The sequence below is a fragment of the Phocoena phocoena genome, chromosome 16 (assembly GCF_963924675.1).
Source record: "Phocoena phocoena chromosome 16, mPhoPho1.1, whole genome shotgun sequence".
In the NCBI taxonomy this organism is placed as follows: domain Eukaryota; kingdom Metazoa; phylum Chordata; class Mammalia; order Artiodactyla; family Phocoenidae; genus Phocoena; species Phocoena phocoena.
Window position 1 is genome coordinate 7,650,780 of NC_089234.1, and position 17,348 is coordinate 7,668,127.

Here is a 17,348-nt window from a genome sequence, read left to right on the forward strand (position 1 = left end):
AAGATTCCTTTCACTCACAATATTGTGTCAACCTGTTAATTAGAAGATGCTGTTTAGAGAGTTTCTAGTGTATTTTTAATACCTCTCTTTTTTAATTAAAAAAAATTTTTTTAGTGCCTCTCTACCAGGTTCTAATGAAGTCACAGAGCTGTAGACCCTGATAGCAAAATCATAGAGAATAGTTTTTATTTTAGAATTTGACCCTGCCCCCTAGAAAGAGACGAGTTTTTTTTGTTGTTGTTTTGTTTTTTTGCGATACGCGGGCCTCTCACTGTTGTGGCCTCTCCCGTTGCGGAGCACAGGCTCCAGACGTGCAGGCTCAGCGGCCATGGCTCACGGGCCCAGCCGCTCCGCGGCATGTGGGATCTTCCCGGACCCGGGCACAAACCTGTGTCCCCTGCATCGGCAGGCGGACTCTCAACCACTGTGCCACCAGGGAAGCCCTAAATACAATTTTTAAAGGTTACTTTCCATTTACAGTTATCACCTTAGTTCTCTCTTTATTTTTCTGATTCTTTGGTAAATGTTGAACACATAGTTCATGAGTTGACATTTGTCTGCTCTGGGAAGGTTCTTATTCTCTACGCCTTCTCTTTTCTTTGGACAGGTTGGTGATATTCCTACTTGAAGGACATCATGTTTTCCAAACTAGCACGTTTGCAGACTGTTGCTGTCCTTCGTGGATTTCATTCTTCAGTGGCTTCTGCTACATCTGTTGCAACTAAAAAAACAGTCCAAGGCCCTCCATCCTCTGATTACATTTTTGAACGGGAATCTAAATATGGTGCCCACAACTACCACCCTTTACCTGTAGCCCTGGAGAGAGGGAAAGGTATGTTCCAACCCTTCCCACCCCCACCCCTTTTACTTGCTTTACATTTTTGTAAAAGTTGCTTTTATATTTTCTCACTATACATTTTTCCAGATGCATTTAATTTCTGTATTGCAGATACGATTAATTCAACATTTTTGAGTGTCTGTTGCTTGCTGTGTTAGGTACTGTAGGGACTACAAAGTCATGATGGACCTTGCCAGGAGGGAATGTACGATACATAAATAAAGCACTGTAATATTGCTGTCATTTTTTCCTTTAACTTTTATTTTGGCATAATTTTAAACTTAAAAGCTGCAACAGTAGTATCTAAATTTTTCTTTTACTCTTCACCCAGATTTCTCAAGCGCTAACCGTTTTACCACATTTGCTTAATCTTCTTTTTCTCTCCAGACACACATACACAATACATTTTTTTTCTTGAACTTGTTTGAGAGGAAGTTGCAGACATGATGCCTCCTCACCCCTAAATAGTGTGCCTTTCCTGAAATACAAGGACTTTTTCTTACATAAGAAAGTGTAAGTATCAAAATCAGGAAATTAACATTGACACTGCACTATTCTCTAATCTACAGCCCTGATCCGCATTTCACTTGTTGTCCTGAGTAGCAAAAGAAAATCTCAGATCATGGGTTGCATTCAGTTTTCAGGTCTGTTTAGTCTAATCCAGAACCATTCCTCAGTCTTTGTCTTCTTGACCTTGGTATTTTTGAAGAGTACGGGCCAATAATTTTTCGTATAAACCTCAATTTGGGGTTAACTGGTAAGGTAGTGTCTGCCAGGCTTCTCCATTGTAAAGTTCTATTTTTCCCTTTTAAATGTCTTGTGGAGACATGATTTGAGACTGCAAATATCCTGTTACTCATCAAATTTTTGCTCCCACTTTTAGCATCCATTAGTGATTCTTACCTGAATAAATGATTACTGATTGTTGCCAAATGGTGATTTAATCCACATTTTGAAATAACAGCCCTAGCCAAATAAAGCCAAAGTTTATTACTTAGCTTTTGGCCAGAAGATGATGCATAAGAGTATTAAACATTTTAATCATTTGCCTGTATTTTTTATTTGGGACCAGTACTGTAGTGTAGATAAAGCTCCTTCTGAACAAATGAAAATCTAGGTTTATGTATTACAAAATTGGAAGCGGTTTGGTTTGCAAAAGTATTCTTTACTTACAGCAGCAGAGTGCACTCTAGAATCTGACTGCCTGGGTTCGAGTCCTGGTTGCATGTGTGCCAGCTGGGGCTAGTTATAATCTAAGCATCTACTCTGTACTATAGGGATGGTAACACTCATAGGGGTTTTTTGATGAGATAAGGGACAAAAGCACCTACCACAGTATGTTAGGTACATGGTAAAAATTAGGTGTTAGGCCCCTAATACATTTTAATATCTATGATCAACTTAAAAACATTGCTGTAAAATGTACATGACATAAAATTTGCCATTTTAACCATGCAGTTCAGTGGCATTAAGTACATTTACAATGTTGTACAACTATCACCTCTAGCTCGTTCTGGAAGATTTTTATTATCCCAAAAGGAAGCCCCATACACATTAAACAGTCACTCCCCATTCCTTCCTTCCCCTAGAACCTGGCAGCTACTAATCCGTTCTCTGTTTCTACAGATTTGCCTGTTCTGGATATTTCATATGAATGGAACCAGACCACATGTGACCTCTTGTGTCTGGCTTCTTTCACTGAGCACAGTGTTTTCAAGGTTTATCCATGTTGTAGCATGCGTTAGTACTTCATTGCTATTTATGGTTGAATTATATTCATTTTATGGATACGCCACATGTTCGTCCACTCATCAGTTGATGAATGTTTGGGTTATTTCCACCTTTTGGCTATTTCGAATACTGCTGCTGTGAGCATTGGTGTACACATTTCTGTTTGAACACCTGCTTTCCACTTCTTTTTTCTTCCCCTTCTTCCTAGGAGTGGGATTGCTGGGTCATATGGTAGTTTATGTTTAACTTGTTGAGGAACCACCAAGCTGTTTTCAACAGCTCTTGCACCATTTACATTCCAACTAGTGATATATGAGAGTTTCAGTTTCTCCACATCCTTGTCAATTCTCGTTTTCCTTTTTAAGAAAATAACCATCCTAGTGGGCGTAAAATGCTATCATTGTGGTTTTGGTTTGCATTTCTCGAATGACTAATGATATTCAGCATCTTTTCATGTGCTTGTTGGTCATTTGTATATCTTCTTTGGAGAAATGTCCATTCCAGTTCTTTGCCCATTTTTTAATTGGGTTGTACGTCTTGTTGAGTTGTAGGAGCTCTGGATACTAGATCCTTATTAGATAGATATATGATTTGGAAATATTTTTTCCCATTCTGTTGGTTTTTACAGTCAACCAGTTGATTTTTATGTTATGCATAACTTCTTCCTTTAAATTCCAAACTTCAGTTTTCCAGGAATCAAGGTTCCAGTTTTCCAGGAATAAAGGTTTCACTCCAGAGTTATAAAATCTCTTCTTGTTATGTGGGTTTTTTTTTAAATGGTGTGTTTTTGTTTTTATATTTATTTATTTAATTAATTTATTTGGTTGCGCTGGGTCTTTGTTGCGGCAGGCGGGCTCCTTAGTTGCAGCTCGCGGGCTTACTTAGTTGTGGCATGGGAACTCTGAATTGTGGCATGCGTGTGGGATCAAGTTCCCTGACCAGGGATTGAGCCCCGGCCCCCTGCATTGGGAGCTCGGAGTCTTAACCCCTGTGCCACCAGGGAAGTTCCTTGTTATGCTGTTTTTGTTAAATGTGTAATTTGAAGCTGGACAGATAAAATATAATTCCTTATAAACCAAGGTTTATTATGCTTGAGCTAAAACATGCCTTAACCACAATTCTATGTTAACGAAAGGTTCATATGTAGGTATTCAGAGGGCTGGCTAGCAGTCTTAGTCTGTTTTTTTTTTTTTTTTTTGTTCCCAGACCAGGAATCTAACCCGTGCCCCCTGCAGTGGAAGCGCAGAGTCTTAACTACTGGACCTCCAGGGAAGTCCCTGGCTAGCAGCCTTAGTCTTTATGTAATGTGGTGATTTTTTCTAGAGTTACTTTCCTTATCTATTTTAGGTATTTATGTATGGGATTTAGAAGGCAGAAAATATTTTGACTTTCTGAGTGCCTACAGTGCTGTCAACCAAGGGCATTGTCATCCAAAGATTGTGAATGCTTTGAAAAGTCAGGCGGACAAATTGACCTTAACATCCAGGGCCTTCTACAATAACGTGCTCGGTGAATACGAAGAGTATGTTACTAAACTTTTCAACTACCACAAAGTTCTTCCTATGAATACAGGTAAAATACTTCCTTTTTTTTGTTGTTAAATAGCTGAGAAAATCTTATAATTTTCTGATAGTTTAAAACATTTTTTAAAACTGAGAGGTGTTCTCTTTTGGTAGGAGTGGAGGCTGGAGAGACTGCTTGCAAACTTGCTCGTAGATGGGGATATACCGTGAAGGGGATCCCGAAATACAAAGCAAAGATTGTTTTTGCAGGTATGTGAGATTCACCATTAACTGCTGTGATCGAAACGTACAGTATCAGTTACCATTTTAATTTACTGATGAAATATTTCAGATGTGTTTGCCTCATGAATCATATGTTAATTGTTGAATGTTTCATAAAAATGGAAGGATTTCCTTTTCTTGGGTTTATTTCCACGTATTTCTTCATATGTGGGATTTTTCTCTCTGAAATAACTCCCTACTCCTCCCTCCCTAAAATGAGTGACTATATGACTTGTTTTCCATCTGCTTATCTGAGTTTTTTCATAGCAGTTTTCTGGTTAATTAGACCGTCTTGCCGATGGAGCACTTTTTTGTGAGGTTGTTGATGTTGGGTTGTGTTCAGGTGGGGCCATGCCTTAGGTATGATCCGGTGATTGAATCTTAGTATTTGAGGATTACTGTATCGTGTCATTAGAAGCTGCTGGAAGAGGAGGGCTGGAGTTGCCCTGGGTATATTTCTGTGAATGGTTGAGAGGAATGACTTGCATCCTGACTGGGGAGACCAACAGTTAATCCAGATTATCCATATAGACTGACTTTGGGGATCTTGATAATGATGTCAGTGGATAGGTTCTGACTTTTTTTTTTTTAAGGCTCTGATTTTAATTTTTTAAACCATAAAGTGTGGGTAAATTTGTCACTGCGCATGGTCAAGATTCATTTTTGTGATGGTTGGAATCATTAAATATTTTGCCTTGTGGACACACGCAGTTAAATTATAAACCCCATAATATAACAGAATCCGGAGTTCATCTAATGGCCAGCCGTAGCTGGTGTTTGGGGGTGGGAGCGACAGATACCTGTTTCCGAAGTCTCTGCACAGCTCTGTGGTCTGCCATTTTGGAATCTTGGACCTTAGTTGTAGGACAGCAGAACTGTCTCTTGCAAACAAAAATGGCATTTCTGGTGATTTCGTTCTTACAGACTGTGTCCAGTCTCTCTCACATTAGCACAGGGTGCAAAGGTGTTTCACCCAGGTGTTGAAAGAAGCTGGTGAGTCAGTGGGTGGAGACAGAAGACTGTCCCCAGCTGCACGTCCCTTATACTGCAGGGTAAGCTGTGGGGCGTGAGACTCCTGAGGCCGATGCAGGAGAGCAAGCAGGCTTATGGTCTAGTGTGCGTTTTGTCTTAAGTCTGAGCAGAATCAATACGCTGTTGCTTGTGGACAAGTCAAGTGGGGATTATTCATAGTACTCATAGCTGAGAGAGGCTTTGCAAGGGTAGTATTTATGGATGCTTTGAAGCCAACTTAGAATAATTCAGTACTGGGTTAATTGAGTTGCAGCTGGCAGAAGTGGTGGGAAGATACTAAAAAACAAAACAAAACACAACAGGTGGGAGACCCTCCAAGCCGCTCTTATTCTACTGTTTCTTTTCTTCCTTGGGTTTAACCACATTGAAATTATGTTGTGCATTTGCTTCACTAGTTTACGTTGAGGTGTTTCTTCCCTATTAGCATAGAAGCTCCTTGAGGGCAGGGAGCTTGCCAGTCATCATTCTATGCCTGACACCTAGAACAGTGCCTGACATTATTATTATTTTTTTAAATTAATTAATTTTATTTATTTTTGGCTGCATTGGGTCTTCGTTGCTGCGCGCGGGCTTTCTCTAGTGGCGGTGAGCAGGGGCTACTCTTCATTGCAATGTGCAGGCTTCTCATTGCGGTGGCCTCTCTCGTTGCAGAGCACGGGCTATAGGGTGCGCAGGCTTCAGTAGTTGTGGCACACGGGCTCAGCAGTTGTGGCTCGCGGGCTCCAGAGCGCAGGCTCAGCAGTTGTGGTGCATGGGCTCAGTTGCTCCACAGCATGTGGGACCCTCCCGGACCAGGGCTCGAACCCGTGCCTCCTGCATTGGCAGGCGGACTCCCAACCACTGTGCCACCAGGGAAGCCCCGTGCCTGACATTAATCAGTCCTAAAATTATTAATGAAATAAATTAATGGGTAAAAATTGTTCCTGAACAAAGGCAGATGTCTGTCTTTTAGCATATAAAAAACTTACAACAGCAAGGAAGGCAAATTGAAAGTGTTCGGACTGCTTGAGGATATTCTATCCAAATGAAAATTTAAAATTCATTCTATTGAATAGTTAGCCTGTAGTGTTGGATTTTTAAAAGGAAAACTGCTAATTCTCTATGAAGGGTAGTCTCTTTCTCATATCACTATAATAAATGTGTCTAGAAAAACCGTCTCTAGAAACACAAGCATCGAATGCTTCACTTGTTAGGGCTTGGGATTATTGAAAGAAAAGAAAAATACCTATCCTTAGGGGCTATATATTACACTTCGGACGCTCAGTAGAGAAGTGCCTAAAATAGTAATTGCAAGGCCAGACCTCAGTCATATGAACCAGGGTGTTTACTATCAGATTTTGTTTAAACAAATGAGCTCACTGGAGGCTCTCTAAAGCAAACCCTTGCTTTTTTGAAAATCAAGCTTCCTAAGGCATTTTGGGGGGAACAGTGCTTATTACATTAGGGAGGTTTGATTGAAATAATGACTGTTTATTTCTTCTTTCTAGCTGGAAACTTTTGGGGTAGAACATTGTCTGCTATCTCCAGTTCCACAGACCCAACCAGTTACGATGGTTTTGGACCATTTATGCCGGGTTTCGAAATCATTCCATATAACGATCTGCCTGCTCTTGAGGTACTTCATTTAGCATCATGGTGCTTTAGTTCATAGTAAATAGGACTTAAATTTGTTGAATGTATGAATTAAAAACAGATACATGATTGTACTGAGAATCTGTTGTATTAAAGTTAGGCCAAGATTCACCCTTGTTCTCTGTAATGGTCAGTTAGTTTCCAACACGGGGAAACCAGGTTCTGTGGTCTAATCCTGACAACCAACTAACCACTTCAGATTTATCTCCTGCGTAAGTATTAACTTGGGTATTACCTGTTAATTACTTTAATAGACAAAATTAGTCAGTTTTCAGCCATTCAGCCAGCTTTTTAAAATTATGAAGTGGAAGAATTGTAAAGTAAAAAGATACACTTTTAATGTATCTATTTAATTTTTTTTGTTCTTTGGCTGCGGGGCTTGTGAGATCTTACTTCCCTGACCAGGGATCAAACCTGTGCCCCCCTGCAGTGGGAGCAAAGAGTCTTAACCCCTGGACCACCAGGGAATTCCCTTTAATGGCGTTTTAAAAGGCCACTTTCATTATTTTTTTTTTTTTTTTATTTTATAAATTTATTTATTTATTTTTGGCTGCGTTGGGTCTTCGTTGCTGTGCGCAGGCTTTCTCTAGTTGTAGTGAGCAGGGGCTACTCTTCGTTGCGGTGTGTGGGCTTCTCATTGCGGTGACTTCTCTTGTTGCGGAGCACAGGCTCTAGGTGCACAGGCTTCAGTAGTTGTGGCACGCGGGCTCAGTAGTCATGGCTCACGGGCTCTAGAGTGCAGGCTCAGTAGTTGTGGCGCACAGGCTTAGTTGCTCCGCGGCATGTGGGATCTTCCCGGACCAGGGCTCGAACCCGTGTCCCCTGCACTGGCAGGAGGATTCTTAACCACTGTGCCACCAGGGAAGTCCCTCATTCGTTTTTATTTACAGTACATTTAAGTATATATTAGAAAATAAAGGATGGAGTAGCTTAAAGCTGAGGTATTTAGAGCTTTTGGTAATTGAATGTCAGTCAGAAAAGTTATACTTAAAAGTCAGAATATAAGTTAGTGTGAAAACTTAATTTGCACACTTGTTCTTAACGGGAAAATATGCACATTATGTGATTTCAGATTTCCAAATAGGTTTGAAAGGAAGTTACTAAAAACATTTTCATGCTGTTTTTGTAGCGTGCACTTCAGGACCCAAACGTTGCCGCGTTCATGGTGGAACCAATTCAGGGTGAAGCAGGCGTTGTTGTTCCAGACCCAGGCTACCTTGTGGGCGTGCGAGAGCTCTGCACCCAGCACCAGGTCAGCCACCTGCCCACCTGCCCACCTGCCTGCCTCTCAGTAGGGTTTGGCCGATAGGATAAATGCAAAGATTACATCACCTCTCCACTAGAGGGAGACTTCATTCTGAGAGCTGCAGAACTTTCTAGTGGTGATAGAACTTTCTAGCAGCAGGCTGCAAAGAAGCTGACTTTCTACTGGCTGGGCCCTGGCAGAGCTGCAGACTTCTGGGCGCTAACCACGGTTCCTTCCTCTCTGCTCCGGCAGCCTGTACTCTGGTCCTTCTCAAACCCTCTGTCGTATCCCTTTGCTCCAGAATTTAAGCTCTCTCTCCCTCTTTACTAATAAATGTTGTGGAATAAACAAGGGAATTTAGTCCCAGACAGTAGTTATGTTCAGAACCCCCCCACAAAACCCTTTGTCTAAGTGCCTTACCACTTTGTAGAACAGTGCAGAATGGGCCTCTGGGGACTGAGTGGCCTGACACAGAAATAACTGTGTGTCTACAGGGTTTTCACAGGTCACTCTTGAAGTTGTGTGGGTAATTAAAATGTTTTCACAAATCTGAGGGGATGTCAGAATGACAGATTTGTGTAGGGAAGAGTAAAATAAAGATCCCTATTTCCCTATGGAAATGAAAATGATAATTGATGCTGTTTTGTTGTTTTCCAATAGGTTCTGTTTATTGCTGATGAAATACAGACAGGATTGGCCAGAACTGGTAGATGGCTGGCTATTGATCACGAAAATGTCAGACCTGATATGGTCCTGTTAGGAAAGGCACTTTCTGGTGGTTTATACCCTGTAAGTCCAATGTTCAACCTCTCTTTCTCTTCCCTATTCTCATGAATCCTTAAGATATTTTTACATTAGCCGACTGTGACAATAGTGCCTTTCTGATGGTTTGGTTTTACTTAGTGATATCTATATCTATATCGGTCACCTGGAATATGTGTAATAAAAACATTTCAGAGTTCCATGGGGTGACCCACTTAGTTATTTTAACTGAAGAATTGAGTGTGCCTTGGGATTTGCTCTGCTGCATTTGTTTTGGATGGAAACATTTTATCCCAAAAGTACTCCTGTAGACCTTTATGCTTTTTTCTGAGACATAGTATTACTAATTGTTTAAAACCATAACCGACCAATTAATGTAGAGATTGGAAAAATTAATGTTTAACTGTAATTCTTTTCTTGGGTTTGCTATTCAGAGCCAACAATTGGTATGGACTAAAGGGCTCTGAATATATAGTGCAGAACGTTGTTTTCTAAACAGTTAAACAAAGCATTTCACCTTGAGAGTGGAAAGAATTCTAAATTTTATCACTGCAGAAGTAGCTTTCTTCTTTTGGTTCCAAAGTGCTATTCTGTGCCATTGAAGTGTGCCTGATGTGCTTGGAACGTGTTAGGGCATCACTCAGTTTGTCACTGCTAGTTAAGGTGGCAGATGTGTAGCACTTGTTGGTTGAAAGTTTATGTCAAATTTAGTATCAGCTTCATAAATATTTGTGTTCCTGGTAAGAATAAGAAGAGTTCATCTGAGAAAAGACTTGGTCAGCGCTGAAGTCTCTGTCTTTCAGGTATCCGCAGTGTTGTGTGACGATGAAATAATGCTGACCATTAAACCAGGGGAACATGGTTCAACGTATGGTGGCAATCCACTAGGCTGCCGAGTGGCCATCGCGGCCCTGGAGGTAAAAACTGATCACAGCTGTACAGTAGCTAGTCCTGGAGGTAGTGTTGAAGTGCTTTTTAGGTTTGAGCCCACCGGTGTGATAAGAAATGTGATAAGATTGCCGAGTATTACAGAATATGAAGTACAGAGGAAAGGGTTTAGGGGCAAGGCATTCTCAAAAAGTAATTTAACCTTGGCCTAGTAGACGGGAATCCTCCAGGGGCTTCCCAAGTTTGCAGTCTCCTGGGACTTTTGGCCTGTAGGCCCTGGCCTGTCCACATCGAACTCTCACTCTGTGACCGGGCCTGGCCTGTGAAGCCTCTGACGTAGCACATGTGGCTTTTTGTTTTTGTTGTTGTTAAAGTGTGGATTTGAATGCTTTTAGACTTATTCCTCAAGTGCCTACAAAAGGCATAAAATTATTATCTCTGAGGATGGACTTTTTAGTGAAAAAAACAAAGGGAACTCTATTGCAGTTAAAAAGTTAAAGTATATTTAGTCCATTGATTTATTCACCTAAGAAGAAAATATATCAGTTGCATTAAACAAATTTTAGTCCTTATTTTGTCACAGAATCAGATTGCTTATGGGTTTATGACTAAAGCAAGGCTCTGTCTGAGCTAGCGTATGTTAGATGATTAGAAATCAGACTGGTACAGGCTTTGGAAAGTAGCAATGGAAGGTACGTTACTCTGGTCTGTATCTGATCATGTTCTTCCTGTGCTTACGGTCCGCATTCCCCTCCAAAGAACAATGTAAAAGAAAACGCAATCTTAATATTTGTGTAATTTCTTTTCAAACATAGGTTTTGGAAGAAGAAAACCTTGCTGAAAATGCAGAGAAGATGGGTATCATCTTGAGAAATGAGCTCATGAAGCTACCTTCTGATATTGTAACGGCTGTAAGAGGAAAAGGATTATTAAATGCTATTGTTATTAGAGAAACCAAAGGTACGGAGACAAAATATTTTACAAGATATTACTGTTATAGGAAGAGCTCAGAACACGTTTGCTATTTTATCTGGTCGTTGGTTTCCTCTGTTTGAAACTGTTGACTGGCCTCCTATTGACCAAGTCTTTTAGGCTCTGCCTAATACTCTTATTACCTGATTTATATTAATGGTCTTAAAAATATGGCTCTTTCCGGGCTTCCCTGGTGGCGCAGTGGTTGAGAGTCCGCCTGCCGATGCAGGGGACACGGGTTCGTGCCCCGGTCCGGGAAGATCCCACATGCCGCGGAGCGGCTGGGCCCGTGAGCCATGGCCGCTGAGCCTGCGCGTCCGGAGCCTGTGCTCCGCAGCGGGAGAGGCCACAGCAGTGAGAGGCCCGCGTACCGCAAAAAAAAAAGTATATATATATATAGCTCTTTCCTACATGAAGGCACATATAACTAATTTCACCTGTTTTCATTTCTTTCAGTCATTTGTTATTCTGCCTTAGGTTATTTATGCAGTACTTGGAGATTTCAGTTTATCTTCTGTTAGGAAGTCTGCACAGAGCACTCTGTAGTCCCATTTCCTCTTCGCTCTCCTTTCCTCACTCACTTTCATACTTCGCATATCAGTAGAGGTAGTAGGAGCAGTAGTGATAATAGGAATGGTGATGATGATGTTGACGATAAAAACAACCCCCGCTGCCACTTAACTGAGTGTGTGTGTCTAACACATCATTTCTAATCCTTAAGCGTTCCTTGCTGGATTTTCTTGCCCTAACCCTTCCTTTTAAAGCAGTGATTTTTTAACCTTGACTGCATTTTAGAATCACCTGGGGAGCTTTTTAACAAATTAATCCAAGCCTAGCCTCGCTGCAGAGGTACGGATTTGATGGGTCTGGAGTGGGGCCCAGACATTGGCCGCGACCCTTTCGGTGATTCTGATGCAGCCAGGGTTGAGGGTCGTGAGAGTGAAAATGATGAGAGTCTAGTTGTGCCAGCTCAGGAAGCAAATCCAGGTTAGGAATGTGTAGCGTTCACTACGTTTTGAGTATTGCTTGTTCTATGCCAGTTAGTTATCTGTATCATATCCCAGTTCTTTTTGTATTGGTTCCTTGCGTAATTAATTACATCTGCCTTAGCATGTAAGTTTTTTGCTTGGTCTTTTTCACTTACGAAAAACTAACAAAAAACCATTTCTAATCATACCATTCAAACCACTGCTGAAAAATAACTTCATTTTTAAGGGTAAGAACAAAGCAAGCTTGCAACTCAGAGCTGCGTTTCTTGAGCTAGGTCCTGGGAATTCTGTTTTGCCAGGCTGCCCTGGCCCATGCACGCTGCAAGGGAATGTTTAAACGTTTATCTTGGATCAGCATACAAGTCTGACGGTTTTTCTTTAGATTATGATGCTTGGAAGGTGTGCCTGCGACTTCGAGATAATGGACTTCTGGCCAAGCCAACCCACGGCGACATCATCAGGTTTGCACCTCCACTTGTGATCAAGGAGGATGAGATTCTGGAGGCCGTGGAAATCATTAACAAGACCATCTTGTCTTTCTGAGGGTGACAGTTTTCAGTGGTGCCTGGGAGCCAGCTGGAGACGGGCAGTTCGTAAAGCTCTGAGTTTCTGCACTTAAAGCCGGCATATTCCACTCCCCCATGTCAAGGGCTTTTAAAAAGTATATGCTTTTCAGTTCATACATAATAGAATGACATTTATAAACGTGCAGTTTGCTGTGTAACATAATTAAGAGAATGTCCTGGCATCTTATTTTCGATTAAGAGAGAGAGAGAGAGAGAGAGAGAGAGAGAGAGTGTGTGTGTGTGTGTGCACGCGTGTGCTTTCTAAGGTGAGATGCATCTCTCTATATAGACAGCCTTTTAATCAAGCCCCTCAGCATAATTTATATATGCTTTAATAATTTCCTCGCTGGTATAAATTGTATTTGAAAAAGTTATAGGAGAGTATTGCATAGAAGATTAGCTTAACCTCATAAAGTTGAGTGATAGACATTGAATTTTAGGAAGGATTAATGGTTAAGCTTATAAAAAATACTAGATTTAAGTAAACTCCATATTGGCTAGCACCAAGATGTAGCCTATGAATGTCATTACTTTGAATTAAGAATTATTGTTACAAAAAAAGAGAATTATTGTTTAACATTCCTAGATTATGTTTTATGTTTTAAGTGTTTGATATAATTTGTAAAAAGTGTTTATTTTCAGTGTTTCTTTAAATTTAAAATAAAGCTCATATTTAAAATGTCTGCGTTGGGACCAGTGTGTGATTACTGCAGTGTTATCAATTACCTCACATTTTTTTTTTTTTTTTTTTTTTTTTTTTTTTTACCTCACATTTTAAAGCCCTCTGAGAATGTTCTTAACCTGATTTATTTCATGTGTTTTCTAAGAACATTTTGGTTTCTTTGGTAATCTCTAGAAAAACAAATTATAAAAAGTCTCCTTTAGTGTACTACCTTTTCCGCTTTCAAAATAACTGCTTTTTCCCCATGTGTATACTAGTATTTACCATTTTTATTAAAGTATCCTTGTCATGCATGGTATTGTTTCTGTTTCTTAGTTTGTTTGTTTTTACACGAACAGAGTATTTTGGATGCTTTTCTATGTCAGTAGTCACAAGTTTATGTCCTTCTCTTTTTGATGAAAAAATTAATCAGTCTATCTAAGAAAGAAATGGAAAATTTTATTTGGGCCAAATTGAGGATTATAACGCGGGAACAGCTTCTCAGAAAGCTCTGAGAACTGTTTCGCCGCCTGTTAGAAGTCAAAACAGGGACATAAATATTGCTCTTTATGGTTGGCACAGTGGTTAAGAATCCGCCTGCCAATGCAGGGGACACGGGTTTGAGCCCTGGTCCAGGAAGATCCCACATGCGGCAGAGCAACTAAGCCCGTGCGCCACAACTACTGAGCCTGCGCTCAAGAGCCCGCAAGCCACAGCTACTGAGCCCGCGTGCCACAACTACTGAAGCCTGAGCGTCTAGAGCCCGTGCTCCGCAACAAGAGAAGCCACCCCAATGAGAAGCCCACACACCACAACGAAGAGTAGCCCCCGCTCTCTGCAACTAGAGAAAGCTGGCGTGCAGCAATGAAGACCAAAACACAGCCAAAAAAAAAAAGTCAAAACAGTTTTACATAAGTTTTTTGAGAGGGCTGTACACTGGATGATGTATTATTGACAGCTTACAGGATCTGTCGAGTAGTGGGTCATGGGTCATCTTGGCCCCTTACAAGATTAGGAAGGGATGCAGGACTTCCCTGGCGGTCCAGTGATTAAGGCTCTGCCCTTCCACTGCACGGGGCATGGGTTCCATCCCCGGTCAGGAACTAAGATCCCGTGTGCTGAGTGGTGTGCTGCTCCCCGCCCCCCATCCACCGCCAAAAAAAAGCGGGAATGTTATCTTTAAGGAGTTGTCTTGGTGGTGCTAGAAAATATTGCTCTTTATGGGTGAGCAGTTATTTCTGCCGATGGGGAGGTCTGGTTGCTGCTTGATGCAGATACACGATGCACAGTAGAGAGGAGAGAGGAGGCCAAAGGGCAGAGAGAATGTATGTTTAAATTTTTCTTGTCTTGCCATAAAATGTGAACTTTATTTCACACTCTGATGACTATAGTATTTTATCTGAAGTGGGTATATTATAATTTCATATCAGGAAACATTTGAGTTGTCTCCAGTTTTTCACTCATTTTTTCTTTTAGAAGTGGAACGAATTTTAATAGCATTTTTTCCAGTTTTATTGAGAAATAACACATTAGACATACATCACTGTATAAGTCTAAGGTGTACAGCGTGATGGTGTGATTTCCGTACGTTAAGAACACTTTTTCACTCTTTAAATAGCTGGACGTGACCACTTTGTATCTTACGTGTGTCTCTGTGGAGTGGATCCCTAGAGATGGATCACAGTGTCAAAGGGAACAAATTAATTAGTGCCTCATTGCACCCTGCCCCCACCAGGTTCTAACGAGTCACCTCGTAGCAGCATGGGAGTTAGTGACCAAATTTGTGAGCCACAGGTTACAGGAGGGTCTGCTTATACCAATGGCAACACGTATTGGTCCGGGTGGGAGGTTCTGGCTTAGGCCTGCCTGGCCCCTGAACGTGAGGTCCCTCGTCAAACACCACAGGCTGCCAGTACTCACCGCTGGTTGGGACTGCGGGACAGGGGTTCCCAATCACATCACCTCGTGCATGTTAGAATCACCAGGGCTTTCTCAGGCCTTACTCCAGAGCGGAATCTCGGGGGTGTCACCAGGCATCAGTAACGTTAAGCTCCCCAGGTGATTCTGGTGTGCACTCAGGGCTGAGAACCTGTCTTAGGAATCTCACCTAAATGCAGATTCTGGTTCAGCGTGTGTGGCTGACGGGAGATTCCGCCTCTCCTGTAAGCTCCCGGTAGACGGAGGTGCTGATGCTGCCTTAAGGCACAACATCATTATCAGGAGTAAGTTTTTGTGGTTTTTTTTTTTTTTGCGGTACGCGGGCCTCTCACTGTTGCAGCCTCTCCCGCTGCGGGGCACAGGCTCCGGACGCGCAGGCCCAGCGGCCATGGCTCATGGGCCCAGCTGCTCCGCGGCACATGGGATCTTCCCGGACCAGGGCACGAACCCGTGTCCCCTGCATCGGCAGGCGGACTCTCAACCACTACGCCACTAGGGAAGCCCCAGGAGGTACGTTTAATTTGCATTCAGCAATTCTCACCCATCAGAGAAGGCCTCAAGGCAGGTGAATTTAACAAATCAACAAGCTTCCTGCTAAATTCTTTGAGGGCCTTAATGGTTTGAGGAAGGCCCTGTAGAAAGCATAGTTAGAACCTGGGGTGCAATAAGGTGGCTGAGGGTGTTGGAGAGTCTGGAATCCTGGGCAAGCAGCTGGGGCTTTAATTGGTCAGCAATGGGATCCCTGAGGGGAGGGAGTGAAGTGGGGAAGTAGGATGATCCCAAATGAGTTAGGAAAGCCCACCAGCTGCACAGCTGCTCACCCAGTGTATGCTTACTGTTTTTTTTTTTTTAATTTATTTATTTTACTTATTTATTTTTGGCTGTGTTGGGTCTTTGTGGCCGTGCGGGGTCTTTCTCTAGTTGCGGCGAGTGGGGGCTACTCTTCCTTGTGTTGTGCGGGCTTCTCATTGTGGTGGCTTCTCTTGTAGCAGAGCACAGGCTCTAGGCGCGTGGGCTTCAGTAGTTGTGGCACGCGGGCTCTAGAACACAGGCTCAGTAGTTGTGGCGCTGGGGCTTAGTTGTTCCGTGGCATGTGGGATCTTCCTGGACCAGGGCTCGAACCTGTGTCGCCTGCATTGGCAGGTGGATTCTTAACCACAGCGCCACCAGGGAAGCCCATGCTTACTGGTTTGCCAGCCATGTTTGGGGCTGTGGGTGTGTGGACAGCGAACAAGGCAGGAAGGCCCTCACTCTTCTGAGTCCCCCTGGGGATGAAGCAGGGGAGCCTGGGTGGTGGGGAGGCAGGGAGGAGGTAGAGGCTTTGGAATTGGACCTGGTGTGGAATGTCAGAGCTATTGCCACATCTTAGAGCCTCACTCCTCATTTGAGGAGGTGGGATAATACCCACCTTTCAGGAGAGGTCTGAGGACCAAGATGGTGTAGGCAAAGCCCTGGCACAGCACCTGGCAGAGCTCTAGATCAGTGAATGAGATGCTCACCTTTGTGGTGCAGATGCTACCTTATGGCATATGATCATTAGCAGGGGGCCCCAGCACACAAATTCAGGTGGGGGAGGACCTCTGGAAGGGTGACAGCCAGAGGAGGGGAGACGGGACTGGCTGGGCCCTGAAGGAGAAGAGTGGCCCAAAGTAGAGGACCCACAGTGAGAACGGGATGCCCAGATACAGGCCCTGGGTTAGAGTCATCCAAAGAAATAATCCAGGAGCTCTTTTGTATATACACACAAACCCTGTGTTAATTTGCTAGGGCTGCCATAACAAAGCACCACAGACTGGTGTCTTTAATGACAGAAGTTTACCTTCTCACAATTCTGGAGGCTAGAATTCTGAGATCAGGGTGACTGCAGAGTTGGTTTCTTCTGAGACCTCTCACATGATCTGTGTGTCTGTGTCCTAACCTCTCATAAGGACACCAGTCATATTGGCTTAGGGCCCCACCCTAACGACCTCATTTTAGCTTCATTATCAACTTAAAGACCTGATCTCCAAATGCAGTCACATCCTGAGGTCCTGGGGGTTAGTTCTTCACCGAAAGCGTGTGGGAGGGCGACATAATTCAGCTCATAACAAACTCCAGTGATGACTTGTTCTTTGGATTCTGACCATCTCGGACACCTCATCTAAATGAATCATTGCACACCTAAGAAAACTGAGGTTGGGACAAGATGTCTGATTTACCCAGGATAATACACGAGGAGGAATTACAAAGGTGAAATTACAGTGTGTTTCAGGCACTAGGAATTTAAAGATCCCGGCTTCCTCCTGACAGGAAGGGGACACACCACGTGG

General features: G+C 42.6%; 1 protein-coding gene across 2 annotated transcripts; it reads left to right on the forward strand.

Annotated features, from left to right (window-relative positions):
* Positions 1-599: 599 nt before the first annotated feature.
* Positions 600-12,496, forward strand: OAT (ornithine aminotransferase). Of its 2 annotated transcripts, XM_065894338.1 has the most exons (9): positions 600-832; positions 3,917-4,141; positions 4,246-4,341; positions 6,873-7,000; positions 8,147-8,269; positions 8,924-9,052; positions 9,829-9,942; positions 10,729-10,873; positions 12,257-12,496. In XM_065894338.1, the coding sequence occupies exons 1-9, from the start codon at positions 637-639 to the stop codon at positions 12,415-12,417; spliced, it is 1,317 nt and encodes a 438-aa protein (XP_065750410.1). In that variant the 5' UTR covers positions 600-636; the 3' UTR covers positions 12,418-12,496. The 2 variants fall into 2 exon arrangements, with proteins under 2 accessions (XP_065750410.1, XP_065750411.1); XM_065894339.1 differs by lacking the exons at positions 3,917-4,141; positions 4,246-4,341 and having other exon boundaries at positions 637-832; positions 12,257-12,417.
* The last annotated feature ends 4,852 nt before the right edge of the window (positions 12,497-17,348 follow it).